The 15,540-nt window shown below is 38.0% G+C and overlaps 1 protein-coding gene across 1 annotated transcript in view; it reads right to left on the reverse strand.

The window, feature by feature from the left end:
* Positions 1-15,540, reverse strand: part of ANO4 (anoctamin 4) — a 231,393-nt gene that overhangs the window by 177,866 nt on the left and 37,987 nt on the right. Inside the window, exon 4 of the mRNA XM_034987747.1 lies at positions 13,469-13,627. Coding sequence (XP_034843638.1) covers positions 13,469-13,627 — 159 coding nt within the window. The remainder of the gene's footprint in view (positions 1-13,468; positions 13,628-15,540) is intronic.

A 15,540-nucleotide genomic window follows, 5' to 3' on the forward strand; every position in this document is an offset into this window, starting at 1 on the left:
GTCTCATTTCACAAGCAGACAAGAGCACACCTAGTTAAAACTCACCACATTCAGGCCAGGAACCAAATATTGCCTGCTGCTGGCAAGGAGTCTCTGCAGATGACTGGCATGAAAGATAGAACAGTCAAAACACAACAGCAGAGCACACACAGCACACACCAGAGACACTCCCTAAAGCACCAGGCTCTGGGCACTCCATGACCTCTTCTTCATAAGGCCATTACTTTTAGGAGCAGGAAACATAATTGGCTTTTCTAACACAGAGAAGAAGGCAGAGACTTAGACAAAATGCCAAGATGGAGGAGTTTATCTCAAAAGAAAGAACAAGAGTGGCACCTGGGTGGCTCAGTCAATTAAGTGTCTACCTTTGGCTTAGGTCGTGATCCCAGGGTCCTGGGATCAAGCCCCACATTGGGCTCCCTGCTCCACAGGGAGTCTGCTTCTCCCTCTCCCTGCCTCTCTCTCTCTATCTCCCTGTCAAATAAATAAAATCTTAAAAAAAAATCTTAAAAATCTTAAAAAATCTTAAAAAAAAAAAAGAAGAAAGAACAAGATAAGGCCACAGGCAGAGATCTAAGTGAAACATATAAGAAACATGACTAATGGAGAATTTAAAGTAATAATCATAAGGATACTCACTGGGCTTGAGAAAAGAAGACATGAGTGAAACCCTTAAAACAGAGATAAAAGACTCCAGAGATGAAGAATACAATAAGCAAGATTGGAAACAGGCTCAATGCAATGAACAGCAGGCTGGAAGAAGTGGAGAAATTGATTAGTGAGGGGCCTAGAGGACAAAATAATGGAAAACAATGAAGTTGAACAAAAGAGTGAAAGAAAAATTAAGCAACACGAGGATAGACTTAAGGAAATCAGTGACTCCATCAAACATAATAACATTCATGTTACAGGAGTCTCAGAAAGAGTAAAAGGGGCAGAAAATTTATGTCAAAAAATAATGGCAGAATACTTCCCTAATCTGGGGAAGGACACGGACATCCAGATTCAGAGGCAGAGAACTCCCAACAAAATCAACAAAAGAAGACCAACACCAAGACATACTGTAATTAAATTTGGAAAATACAGTGATAAAGAAAAATTCTTAAAAGCAGCAAGACCAAAGAAGTCCTTAACTTACAAAGGGAAATCTATAAGGCAAGCTGAAGATTTCTCACCAGAAACTTGGCAAGCCAAAAGAGAGTGGCATGATATGTTCAAAGCACTGAGTGGGAAAAATCTGCAGCCAAGAATACTCTATCCAGCAAGGCTATCATCCAGAATAGGAGGACAGATAGAGTTTCCCAGACAAACAAAACCTAAAAAAGTTTGTGACCACTAAACCAGCTCTACAAGAAATATTAGAGGGGACTCTGAGTGTAAAGGAGAGACCAAAAGTGACAGGATCAGAAAAAATGTCCAGAAACAACCAAAAAACAAGTAACAAAATAGGAATAAATACATATCTATCAATGATTACTTTGAATGTAAATGGACTAAATGCTCCAATCAAAAGACACAGGGTGTCAAAATGGACTTAAAAAAAAAAAAAAAGCAAGACCCATGTATATGCTGCTTATAAGAAACTCATTTTAGACCTAAAGACACCTGCAACTTGAAAGTGAGGGTGTGGAGAAATTTATCGCATAAATGGATGTCAAAAGAAAGAGGAGCAATATACCTATCAGACAAAATAGACTTTTTTATTCTTGTATTGTTTTTATCCTGCTTTGGTATTAGGGTAGTACTGGCTTCATGGAATGATTTTGAATGTGTTACCTCTATTCCATTATTTGTAAGATTTGATAAAAATTGTCATAAATTATTTTTTTAAATGTTTGGTAGAATTCACCAATGAAATCATGTGATCTTGGGCTTTCCTGTTCTGGGAGATTTTTGGTTCCTAATTCAACTTTCATTCTTGTTATTGGTCTAAGAAGATTTCTTATTTCTTGGATTCAAGATTCATGATTCAATCATGGTAACTTGTGCATTTTTAGGAATTATCTTTTTTTTTTGTAAGTCATCTGATTTGTTAGTATATAATTGTTTATAGTAATCTGTTATCACACTATGTATTTTCTGTGGTTATCTGTTGTATTGTTTCCTCTTCCATTTCTCATTTTGTTTTTTGAGACTTTTTTTTTCTTTAATGTAGTTGCCAATTTTTTTGGGGGGGGGACTGGCTATTACTTTCAATGTTATGTTATTGCTTATTCTGGTCTTTATTTTATTTCTGATTTTTCTGTTATTTCTCCTCTACTAAATTTCAGCTAAGTTTCTTCTTTTTCTAGTTCCTTGTGGTGTTATGTTTATTTGAACTTTTCTTTTTTTTTTTGTAAGATTTTAATTATTTATTTGAGAGACAGAGAGAGAATGAGAGAGGGGAGGGTCAGAGGGAGAAGCAGACTCCCTGCTGAGCAGGGAGCCCGATGTGGGACTCGATCTCAGGACTCCAGGATCATGACCTGAGCCGAAGGCAGTCGCTTAACCAACTGAGCCACCCAGGCGCCCGAACTTTTCTTAATACAAGCATGATAGCATAAATTTTACTCTAACATCTGCTTTTGCTGTATCCCATAGGTTTTGGAATACTGTTTTCTTTTTCTTTTGTTTTGAGACATAGTTTGATTTGCCATTTGATTTTTTATCTGACCCCTGGCTTGTGCAGTAGTGTGTTAATATTTACATATTAAATATTTAATATTTACAGTATAGATTTTCCAGTTTTGTTTATTGTTGATCTTTTGTATTATTGTGGCTGAAAAACATACTTGGTAAGATTTCAGTCTTCTTAAATTTGTAGTACTTGTTATGTCTCTTTTTATGTGATTTAACCAGGGGATTCTTCTGTGTGTACTTGAAGAAAATCTGTACTCTATTTTTATTGGATGGAATGTTTTACATATATATTTTAGAACCATGTATTCTGAAGTATGCTTCAAGTAAAAAATATTCTTGTTGAAAAAAAATAATAACTGTAATTGAGGGTACTCATTTAAAATAAAGCTTATCAGAGGGGAGGTGGGTGGGGAGGGGAGGTGGGTGGGGGGATGGGTGAAATAAGTGAAGGGGATTAAGAACTCACTTATCATGATGCGCACTGACTAATGATGTATAGAACTGTTGAATCACTATATTGTATACTTGACACTAACATAACACTGTCTGTCAACTATAGTGGAATTAAAATAAAAAACTCAATGAAAAAGCCAATGGTAACCCCTGAAAGACACTGCTATGGTCTGAATGTTTTATGTCCCCCCAAAATATGTTGAAATCCTAATCCCTAAAGTGATGATATTAAGAGGTGGGAGTATTTGGAAGGTTATTGGGTCAGAAAGGTGGAGGCTTCATGAATGGGATTAGAGCCTTATATATAAAAGAGATCCCAGAGAGCTAACTCACCCCTTCTGCCATGTGAAGACACAGTGAGAAGGCAATGGCTCTGAACAAGGAAGTGGGCCCTCAGCAGACACCAGATTTGTGGGTTGCTTGATTCTGGACTTCCCAGTCTCCAGAACTGTGAAAAATTTCTGTTGTTTATAAACCATCTAGTCTGTGGTATTTTGTTATAGCAGCCTGAATGGACTAACACAGACCTTCAAGGAATCTCTAGGGCTTTGATGTTCGGAGAAAAATCTGTTTTATCTGCTCTTTGCTTATGATTATCCTTAAATTTCTTTTCCCTTTACCTCAACCTGAGACCCTTGGTAATACATATGTGTGACATATAAGGAAGTAGAGATTATTAAGTAAAGTAAATCTCTCTTTTAAGGCCAGAAAGCACTAGAGGACAGGAATTTGGATAGTTCAGTTTGTCCTGACACTCATCATCATGGTTTTAACTATGAAGGAAGGGAGGAGTCCCTGTTTCTCTTCTCCTCATATCTCAGAGCTTTGGATCCTGAGAGAGCATCTACAGCAACTAGCTGGATATGGTTGCAGAACATACACAGGGATGAAAAAGAGAAAGGGTAGTATGGGCAGGAAGCCTATGTAGGCAGAGAACATCTGGGTGAAATTAGTTTTAAATGGGGAAATCTTTGTGATTTTCCCTTGATTAGGGTAAAGCAAGACTAGGATGGGCGAACAAGTATAGTTTAGGTGTTTGTTTTTTAAAGCTCTGATCTATAACTTCATTCCCTGATGAATCCAAAACCAAATCCTCTGGAAGCAGATAAATATCTGAACCTTGACAATGCTAAACTTGTTACCTAATGTATTCTGAGTTTTTCCAAGAGCATTACAGATAATGATGAATCTCATTAATGCATATACATTAGCAACATATGGTCAGTTGATGTTGCTATTCCTAATGGTTACATTTTAAGGCATTTGTAAACTATACAAAAAACTTTCTAAAGTTTGCCTTGAAAAACTATTTTAAAAGTAAGTGTTAAGAGCTGGGTCATAGGGTAGCTCTCTATATTTAATTTTTTGAGGCACCTCCACACTGTTTTCCAAAGTGGCTGTACCAACTTGCATTCCCACCAACAGCGTAAGAGGGTTCCCCTTTCTCCACAACCTCTCCAACATTTGTTGTTTCTTGCCTTGTCAATTTTTGCCATTCTAACCGGTATAAGGTGGTATCTCAATGTGGTTTTGATTTGAATTTCCCTGATGGCTAATGATGATGAACATTTTTTCATGTGTCTGTTAGCCATTTGTATGTCTTCTTCAGAGAAGTGGCTGTTCATGTCTTCTGCCCATTTTTTGACTTGATTATTTTTTTGGGTGTTTAGTTTGAGAAGTTCTTTATAGATCTTGGATACCAGCCCTTTATCTGTAGTGTCATTTGCAAATATCTTCTCCCATTCCGTGAGTTGCCTCTTTGTTTTGTTGACTGTTTCCTTTGCTGTGCACAAGCTTTTTATCTTGATGAAGTCCCAAAAGTTCATTTTTGCTTTTGTTTCACTAGTTTTTGGAGATTATCTTGAAAGAAGTTGCTGTGGCCGATGTCAAAGAGATTATTGCCTATGTTCTCCTCTAAGATTTTGATGCATTCCTGTCTCACACTGAGGTCTTTCATCCATTTTGAGTTTATCTTTGTGAATGGTGTTAGAGAATGGCTGAGTTTCATTCTTCTGCATGTGGCTGTCCAATTGTCCCAGCACCATTTATTGAAGAGACTGTCTTTTTTCCATTGCATATTTTTCCCTGCTTTGTCGAAGATTATTTGACCATAGAGTTGAGGGTCCATATCTTGGCTCTCTATTCTGTTCCATTGGTCTATATGTCTGTTTTTGTGCCAGTATCATGCTGTCTTGGTGATCACTGCTTTGTAATATAGCTTCAAATCGGGCAATGTGATGCCCCCAACTTTGTTTTTCTTTTTCAACATTTCCTTGGCTATTTGGGGTCTTTTCTGATTGCACTCCTGGGTATTTACCCCAAAGACACATAGTGAAAAGAAGGGCCATATGCACCCCAAAGTTCATAGCAGCAATGTCCACAATAGCCAAACTGTGGAAAGAGCCCAGATGCCCTTCAACTGATGAATGGATAAAGAAGATGTGGTCCATATATACAATGGAATATTACTCGCCATCAGAAAGGATGAATACCCAACTTTTACATCAACATGGATGGGACTGGAGGAAATTATGCTAAGTGAAAAAGTCAAGCAGAGAAAGTCAATTATGATTTCACTTATTTGTGGAACATAAGGAACAGCATGGAGGACATTAGGAGAAGGAAGGAAAAAATGAAGGGGGGGAAATTGGAGGGAGAGAGGAACCATGAGAGACTATGGACTCTGAGGAACAAACGGAGCATTTTAGAGGGGAGGGGGTGGGGGGATGGGTTAGCCCGGTGATGGGTATTAAGTAGGGCACGTCCTGCATGGAGCACTGGGTGTTATACAAAAACAATGAATCATGGATCACCACATAAAAACTAATGATGTATTGTATGGTGACTAACATAACATGATAAAATAAAATTTTTAAAAAAGTCTTAATATACTTTATTTAGCTATTATAACTATAATGATAATAAAGATTAAATGCTCAAAATATGACAGGTATAGAGCTAAGCACTTGATATGAATTCTCACTTAACTATCAAAAAAACCATGAAATATATCTCATTAGTCTCATTTTGTAAATGAGCTAACTTCCCCAGAAGCACACAGCTTTTAATGGTGGAAAAAAATAAGCGCTGAGACTGTCTAGCCCTAGACTCCTAATCACTCTATTAGCTATCCATGACTATATAACAGAGTACACCATGAATTTACAGGCTTACTACATACACTAGGGATTTCAGAGTTTCTGTAGGTCAGAACCCAGGCACAGCATAGCTGGCTTATCTGCTTTGGGGTCTCACCAGGTTCCAATACAACTCTTGGTTAGGGCTACAGTCTCATCAGAGGCTCAAGTGAGGAAATGGATCTGCTTTCAAATTACCCCCAGTTGTTGGCAGAATTTACCTCCTTGTGGTTGTAGGACTGAGGTCCCTGTTCTCTTGCTGGCTGTCAACTGGGGGAAACTCTTGACTCCTAGAGGCTTCCCCACCTTTCTTTGTACCTGGCCTCCTTCATAGACTGTCTTACAACATGGTAGCTTACTTCCTTAAAGCCAACAAACAAGAGTCTCCCTAATACAGTTGACTAAGATGGAGTCTTATATACCATAATATCACAGAAGTGACTTTCTACTACATTTGCCGTAGTTTATTGGTTAACAGCAAGTCACAAGTCCTGCCTGCATTCAAGGGGAGGAAATTATACAAAGGTGTGAAAACCATGAGGCAGGTCTCACTGACTTTAAGGTTCTTCGACCACAACCACTAGGCAAGTAATAAAAGGGAATCATGCTTGCGCCAACTTTTCATTTTTGCCAAATGTGCATATCATCTACAATATTTTAATTATTTAATATTTATTTATTTAATATTTACTTATTTAGAATAATTTAATTATTTTAATTTAAGGTAAAGTAAAATAAAAAAAACAAAGATTTATACTGTACTATGTATTTACTTATATGGTCTCACTTAATCGCCGCACAATTCATGGTAAGCAATATCATCTTCCTTATTAAAAATATGGCAACTGAGATCCAGAAATGTTTGGTAAGCCCCTCAAGATGACACAGCTGGTAAGTAGTTGTAACAAGATTCAAATCCATGGCTCCTGGCAGTCCAAGTGCACAAGAACTACAGTCTAGATAGCACCCAACTTCATTAGGAATCCCAACTTTCCTCATTCCTTTTCCTAACTCTACCTGTCTCCTCAGCCTTTCTCCTAACCTCCTCAATGCTGAGATCCATCTTCAAATACCAGAAATCAACACAATATAAGAAAGAAGAGAAAGTATGCTCAGGTTTTGATCCTAGCTTTATCTCTTGTTGGCCTTGTCCCCTGGGGCAAATTATTGCTTTGTTTCAATTGTCTCATCTATAAAATGGGGAGGGATGATAATAGTAGGTGCTTAATAAATATGAGTTAAAATTTTAATACTATTGGGCGCCTGGGTGGCTCAGTTGGTTAAGCGACTGCCTTCGGCTCAGGTCATGATTCTGGAGTCCCAGGATCGAGTCCCGCATCAGGCTCTGCTCGGCAGGGAGTCTGCTTCTCCCTCTGACCCTCCTCCCTCTCATGCTCTCTCTCATTCTCTCTCTCTCAAATAAATAAATAAAATCTTTAAAAAAAATTTTAATACTATTTTTGTCATAATCTCAAAGGAAAATGTCCAAGATAACTAACTTTGAGTGTTGTGTATGTGTTTATTGCAGTTAGGTTTTCAATCCTCCCAGAAATAAGTGAAAATAGAAAAAAATTTGACAGAATGCATTATTTTGCATTTTTGTGTGCGTGTTTTTAAAGCTTACTATAATTAATCACATTTAGGAGCAATGATGTTGAGGACTGAGTGGATGGGATCTTGAGCCCAAAGCCAAGAGTTGGCCTTAGCTAGGAGCATGGTCAGGATACCCTTAGCATGAGAAGGAAGGCTGCATTTGTGGGCACAGATGCAGGCAAGTGGGTCCCTGCAATGGGAGGAACTTATGGTCATTCTTTTCTTACTGCTTCAAGGACGTTACTCTGTAAATTCTTCCTTCGCTCTTCTACAACATCAATTTTGCAAAGTAAGTGATTTTTATTAACATGAAAATATGCAGTTATTTCTCCCATCTTAAATAGAAAGAACTCTTTCTTGACCCAACTTCTTACTCCAGTTATCACCCCATTTCTCTCTTTTGAAAGCACTACTTATAGCTGCTCTCTCCAATTTTCTCCTCCCATTCTTTCTTGAATATATCTCGGTCGTGCTTTCAGTTTCATCTCCCCACAGAAATTTCCCTTGCCCAGCTCACTAAACTCATTCACATTGTTAAATTCAATAGCTAACTTTGGTCCTGATCTTACTTGCTCGCTCAGCAGCATTTGACACAATCGCTCCCTCCTGAAACACTCTCCTCCAGGCACTACCACCTCTGAGTTCCTTCTGGCTCCTTTCTGCTGACTCCTTTATCCTCCAAATTCACAACACAGGTATGTCCCACAGTTCAATACTTGGATCTCTTTCGCATTTGTAGTCATTCCATTGGTGAGCTCATCCCAGTGCATCTCTCCCAGTCAGAGCTCTCCTGAATTCCAGACTCTTCTGTCCTACTTAGCATCTCCATCACTGGGACACACCAAGCTTAACCTGTCTATAAGAGGACCCACTCTTCTCCGCATCCCTGTAAATGGCAACTCCTTTCTTCCAACTCCTTAAATGAATAGCATGTAACAGATAAACAGCCTGTGACCCTTCTCTCTTACATCACTCACTCAAAGTGTCTGAAATTCCCATAAGGTCTACTTTCTACTCTTCTCAACATTTCTGCTGTGTGCTTGACCAACCCACCATCCTCTCTTTCCAGGATCCTCACAACAAATCTCCTAATGAATCTCCCTGCTTCTGCCCTTGCCATGACTCCCCTTTCCATAGTCCAAAATCAGCAGGCAACCCAAGTGACCCTAATAAAACAGAAACCAGATCTGGTCATGCCTCTGCTCAGAACTGTCCAAGGATGTCCTTGTCACTCAGAAAAGCTAAAGTTTCCCAGTGACCACTAAGGCCTGATGTCCTCTGTCTTCCATTGTCTCTCTGGAGTAATTTCTCACTATTCTCCACCTTGTGCAGTGACTACTGTCACATTGGCCTCCTCACTGTTCCATGAACACACTAGGGAAGCTTCTGCCTCAGTGCCTTTGAACTTACTGTTCCCTTTTCATGGAAGAGAGGCCTACCCTTGCCAACTTCTACAAAATTACAAATCCCTTCCAACACTTCCTGCTTTACTTTCTTCCCCATAATGTTTACTGATATTTTATATACATCTACTTTTTAATTTTGTGCTTAAGTTCCAACAGAAAAGGGCTTTCTGTTTTATTTACTGCTGAGTTCCTAAGTACTTGAAGCAGTGCCTGGCATAGAGGGGGTGTGTGTGTTTGATGAATGAATTAACTATCATCAAAATGGTATGATTTATCTAATTATAGTTATTTGGTGGGTCTAAAGAGAAAGAGCACTTCATTAATACACTACTACTCACACATTCCAAGCAATTCAAAAGTCATCTACAATTTATTTATATGAAGGAAAAGATAAACTTCTTATTGATGATAATCATTTCAAAATAGGTACCAAAATGCCAATGATGAACATAAAATTATTTTAAATTTTTCATTTTAGAAAAAAAATCTGAAATGGAAAATATAAGTAAATATGAGTTTACCTTTAAAAAGGGGGATTTCCTTAAATAGACACTAAAAAGCAGATAATTTGGACTTAATGATACTTCACTTGGGAATTCTGCTGTGGACTGCTTTCTCTGGGCTAATATGAAAGATGAGTTACAGAATGTTAAAGACCCAGGGTGCCAAAAGCAAGCACTTAGCTGCTGACTAATCAGGCAGGGGTAAAGTTTTTTTTTTAAGAGAAGATTAAATTTGACTATGTCTTCACTTTTATCATGAATTAGATTCTCCTAGTTGTTTCTTGAAATTCAGTGTTAAAAGAGATAACAATTCTCTTACTGTCAAAATGTTCAATTACAGAGCCTGTCTTTACCCATTTGAAGGCAAAACCTCTAAATCTGTGAAACATGTTTTCCATTAATTGTTGGGCATCAGGACACACAGCTAATGAAGAAAAAAACACTAATCATACAATGTATTTAGTGTTAATCATTTTAGATATATATGGATTCATAGTAGGCTTTCTGGGTTTTCTTTTTTGTTTTCCACCTTGAACTAAGTTCTTTGTTTTCTGTGTAAAAGAGTGAAGTAACTTCTGGAAGCTAAAATAGCTATTGATATTATGGTCTCTTGGCTGTAGATGTTTATAAAACACTTGATTTAAATAAGAGTGCTTTTGATGGCTTCTAAATCTAATAACACAATGTAGATACAAGTTTATTGTTCAACTAAGGGACATTCTATTTTAATTATTTGTGACAGGGAAAAAATTAATTTATCTATAATTGCCTGCTACCTCTCAGGCAGAGAGGAACCTCAAAGACTCTCCTTGCTGAGCCTGCTGTGGCCATGAGAACACAGAGCAGAGCTCAGAGGCTGAATTAGGGCCAATTATGCCATGTATGCAAATGATGAGCTGGGCAGTGGAAAAGGCTGCTTAGAACGAAGGTTCCAGAAAGAGGAAAATCTAGCTGTTGGTAGTGGATAGAGAATAGGAATGCTGCCGTCCAGAGAAGTCTTAGAGGGAAAAGGAAGAAGAAATGCTTAGATAAGTTTTTATAAAGTTTTCTATATGGTGACATCACCATTTTTCTAATTGCTATTTTTTCTAATATACATTAAAGAAATACCTAGCTATTAAAATTTCAAGAAGTCACAACCAAATAAAATTATCTTGTATACAATCAAAATCATACAGCAATCATCCAGCACACCATGGTCAGCAAAACTGCGTAACAAAAGGCAGAACAATTCTCTGCTGCCTGCTTTAATTCCAGTAGATGAATACTGTAGCACAGATGATATTTTAAGAGACACATAGAAGATCTGCAATCTCTGTAGTATGGGGTATTATTCAGAAAAGTATTGAACTTTTTGAGTTTTAACTAATAAGTCATAAAATGGCATTATAATGATCTAGGCAGAAGAAACCCCAGGAATGGAGAACATAGTTACGAAGCTTAAAATAGAAATCTCTCAGTAATTGAACAAAGCTACATAGTTTTGATGGGAATTAAGACTCTGACAAAGTCAGAATGGATCAGAAGAAGGACTTTCATTATTAAGGATCAGGTGGCAATTCACATTGCTTTATATAAAAATTCTGAATAAGGAATAAGAATAAAAGGTGAAGGAATGATTTTTTTTTTTTAAAGATTTTATTTATTTGACAGAGAGAGACACAGTGAAAGAGGGAACACAAGCAAGGGGAGTGGCAGAGGGAGAAGCAGGCTCCTGGCTGAGCGGGGAGCCCGATGTGGGGCTCGATCCCAGGACCCTGGGACCATGACCTGAGCCGAAGGCAGACGCTTAACGACTGAGCCACCCAGGTGCCCCGGTGAAGGAATGATTTTTAAGGATAAAAATATTAGGGGTGCCTGGGTGGCTCAGTCAGTTAAGCATCTGCCTTTGGCTCAGGTCATGATCCCAAGGTACTGGGATTGAGGCCCATGTTGGGATCTCTGCTCAGCAGGAAGCCTGCTTTTCCCTCTCCCTCTGCCTGCTGCTCTGCCTGCTTCCGCTCTGTCAAATAAATAAATAAAATCTTAAAAAAAAATAAAAATATTAATGCACTACCAATGTTAAGAAAAGAGTATACAGTTGTCTCCATAAACACTTAAAGAAGAAGATTTATCAAAGATATGTTCTATGGGTAGAACAAAGATTTCCTGGAACCCCACAGAAGTGGAAACAACATATTTAACTCTGTGTGTTGCCCCAAGGAAACCTCCAACTGAGACAGTCTTTGGAGAAACCCGGGTTCACTTTCCTGAGAAGGAGAACCTGTTGTGGCCACAATCATCTTGCCATTTTTTTTTTTAAGATTTATTTATTGGAGGGCGCCTGGGTGGCTCAGTCGGTTAAGCGACTGCCTTCGGCTCAGGTCATGGTCCTGGAGTCCCGGGATCGAGTCCCGCATCGGGCTCCCTGCTCGGCGGGGAGTCTGCTTCTCCCTCTGCCCCTCCCCCCTCTCATGTGCTCTCTGTCTCTCTCATTCTCTCTGTCTCAAATAAATAAATAAAATCTTAAAAAAAAAAAAAGATTTATTTATTGGAGAGAGAGAGCAAGAAAGAAAGAGTGAGAGAGGGTGTGCTCGCAGGAGGAGGGGCAGAGGGAGAGGGAGGGAAAGGGAAAGCAGCAGACTGTGCACTGAGCAAGGAGCCAGATGCCAGGCTTGACTTCAGGATCCTGAGATTACGACCTGAGCCGAAATCAAGAGTCAGATGCTCAACCAATGGAGCCACCCAGGCGCCCCTTGCCATTTTTCTAATTCTCTTTTTGGAGATGTTCCAGAAAAACACTGCTCTGTTTCATAAATGCTCAAGAGTTGAGGTCCGTCTAACAGCTCCGGAAAAATCCCACATATCTAAAGTGTCTTAAGATCAGCATGCAATCCGTGTGTGCCATACAAAGAGCGTGGATGTCTGATTTCAAAGATCTATCCCCTCAACCTTGAGAAGCAGAATCAGAAGCAAACATTTTTAACTGCCAATATGTTCTTCTCATTGACTATGAGAAGCTCCAGAAGCTTTGCAAAATGTTTAAGGAAAATGTAAAAAGAGTTATGTAATCTAGCTAACAGGGCCAAGTTCTATAAATGTTCATGGTATTTGGGGGTACACAATAATCTCATTGTGGGCCAGAGGTGTGGCTGGGCCTCTGGTACCTTCCTTAGTAATCTTTCCCTTAAAAATCCCTATACAGAGAAAGAAGAAGGGGAGAGAACAAAACACTGGTAAGGTAACCCTTGAGTTATTGAACCTGATAAAAAGACACCTGAATGTCTCTTAAAATGGAATCATTTTCTATAGTCCAGCTGTTTTTGGCCAAATCAGCCAGACAGTCTCTCCTGGTATGTGAGGATACCCAAGCTCATTATGTTTCCTGAAATGTAAAAAGAGACTCCAGAGTGGGATGACTGCATTTTATCCAAAGTTTTCTTAAATCCATGTAATAGAACCCTCCACTCACACAGACAGAGAAACTGCAGACATAGGAATTCAGGTAAATCGTTAACACTTTGAAACAACATTTAATTGAAATAAGAGTATTTTGATTTTCATGGAATCTTTTGGCATTAAAATGCTCTCAAAGGCCAACTGTGCTTCGAAAAATGAATTACTGGAACGTTCCCCAAACACTGCAGACTGGCAAATTCTGACCAAATGAAATGTTCTGTTAATATAACGAACATAACATAATGGCTTATTTTTAAATTGCCTCTCAATATGAATAGACGCATATTTGTGTTTCTTCTCACCCAAGCAAACTATTTACCTCTTTCTCCATTTGTAATCCTTCTGCTCTAATATTTCTTTCAAATACTTCTCTCTTTTCGGTCTGTGGGTTGGATTTTCTGTACACAAGAATATAGTCAATTCGACACTTTCCATCTCTGAAGTAAAGTCCATTTGATTTGTTTTTTTCTGGCACTGTCTGCACACAGAGAGAAAGAAACCAGTTTAAGACACTCATAAAAATGAGCCTGAGGTAATATTAAAGAATTAAAAGTAAATGAATTTTTCATTGTGTTTTACCAAAATTACATTTTTATTAATGAAAAATGTAAACAGTAGGGAAGAAAAAACAAAAATTGGAAGAAGAATTGCGTGAAGTGGACAAAACTTAAGATACCTAACAATAGTACCAAATGTTGGCAAGGATGTGGGACAGTTGAGAATGATCATATTCTAAAAGTGAGAGTGAAAATGGATATACCTACTCTGGAAAACACACTGGCATTATCTTGTAAAATTGAACATTTGGATAACATACAACCCATAACAAGAAAAATCCTTATTAAAGCAATTTGGAGACATGTATATGACTATCTATAGCAGCATTGCTCATAAGAGTAGAAAATAAAAAGTGTGAATCAATTCAAATGTCCATGGACAGGCAAATAGGTAAATAAATTGTGGGACAGTCATACAGTGGAATAGCAATAAAAATGAATGAACTACAGTTACATCTAATAGTAAGCACGTATCTTAAAACAACATAGAAAAAAACAAGTCACAGAAGACTTCATACTACATGATTTTTAATAAAGCACAAAATAAAATGAATCTAGAAAGAAGTTTTTAAGGCTATGTATGTGCATGGTAAAGCTATTTTTAGAGCGAGAGAATAAAAAACAAAAATTCAGGAATATGGTAGAGGGATGGGATTAAAAGTAGCTTTGGTGGTTTTAGTATTATTCTAGTTCAACATTCCTCAAAAATTTTGCCCACAGTAAGAAAAAAACATTTTACTTCGTGATATCTGTGTGCATATGTAAACATACCAAGGATCTGAGACAAAAGTTTCACAAGACAATACTTATCCTTTCTACTTGCATACATGCTAATATTAATTTTCCATTCCACTAAAAATAATTGGAGTTAGTAACCCACAACTAGGTTGCCATGATAATTGGAAAAATATCATCTTAGTTCATCAGTTGGATGGTAGTTTAAGGTGTTCATTTTATAATTATGCTTCAAAACTTACATGTAAGTTACAAATATTATTTTGTAGTGACTACATATATAAATATTAACAAAACAGTAGGTATAATTTTCTTCTAGGCTCCATAGGCTTGTTATAATCATGCACAACACTGAAAGAGACTATCAAGTACAGGCCGGGTAGGCTCGAGCCAGGTTTCTCAGGCTGATAGATTTCAAAAACATGTCTGTGAACCTAGGAAGTGGAAATGGGATTAGGGGGCTGGCTACCTTTTCTATAGGCCCAGTTTACAAGAGTTTTCAAGTAGTGGTGTATAGGAGGCAAACATACCAGACCTCCAAGGTCATTGCTATAATGTACATTCTTGCATAAGTGCCATGCATGCCAGCTCATCCAAAAGGGAAAATATCAGCCAGAAGGGATGGAAATGTCACATCCCATGCCTTGGTGCAGACATTCTCAATAGATGATCAATCCTCACTGATTATTTTTTTTGGTTTTTGCTTTAAGAGGTACTCAGAAGCCTACCCAAATAAACACTTTCTTAACAATTATTTGCCAAGCAAATAATAATAATCTAAATCTGTAGATTTAGCACATCAGCATCTGTCTGCAAAAACAAGGTCTCAGCCACGGCATCATGAGGGGGGTTAGCAAAGCCTTAACCCTCCTGAGACTGTCTCCTTATCTGTAAGTTAAGGAGATAAGACTAGGTGCTCTTTGAGGTCCCTTTTGAGATATCTCCTTTATGTCAGATCATAGTACTCCAGGTAACTGTGTGAAGAGATGACAAAGCAATGAGGTTTAAAAAAAAAAATACATGGACAGTAGCATATGGTGTTGGTAGAAAGAGGTCTGGGAAGCTTGGTAGAAGTAAACAATTTTTCCTGTTCAAAGGC

The sequence above is a fragment of the Mirounga leonina genome, unplaced genomic scaffold, assembly GCF_011800145.1.
Source record: "Mirounga leonina isolate KUSES-001 unplaced genomic scaffold, KU_Mleo_1.0 Mir_418, whole genome shotgun sequence".
In the NCBI taxonomy this organism is placed as follows: domain Eukaryota; kingdom Metazoa; phylum Chordata; class Mammalia; order Carnivora; family Phocidae; genus Mirounga; species Mirounga leonina.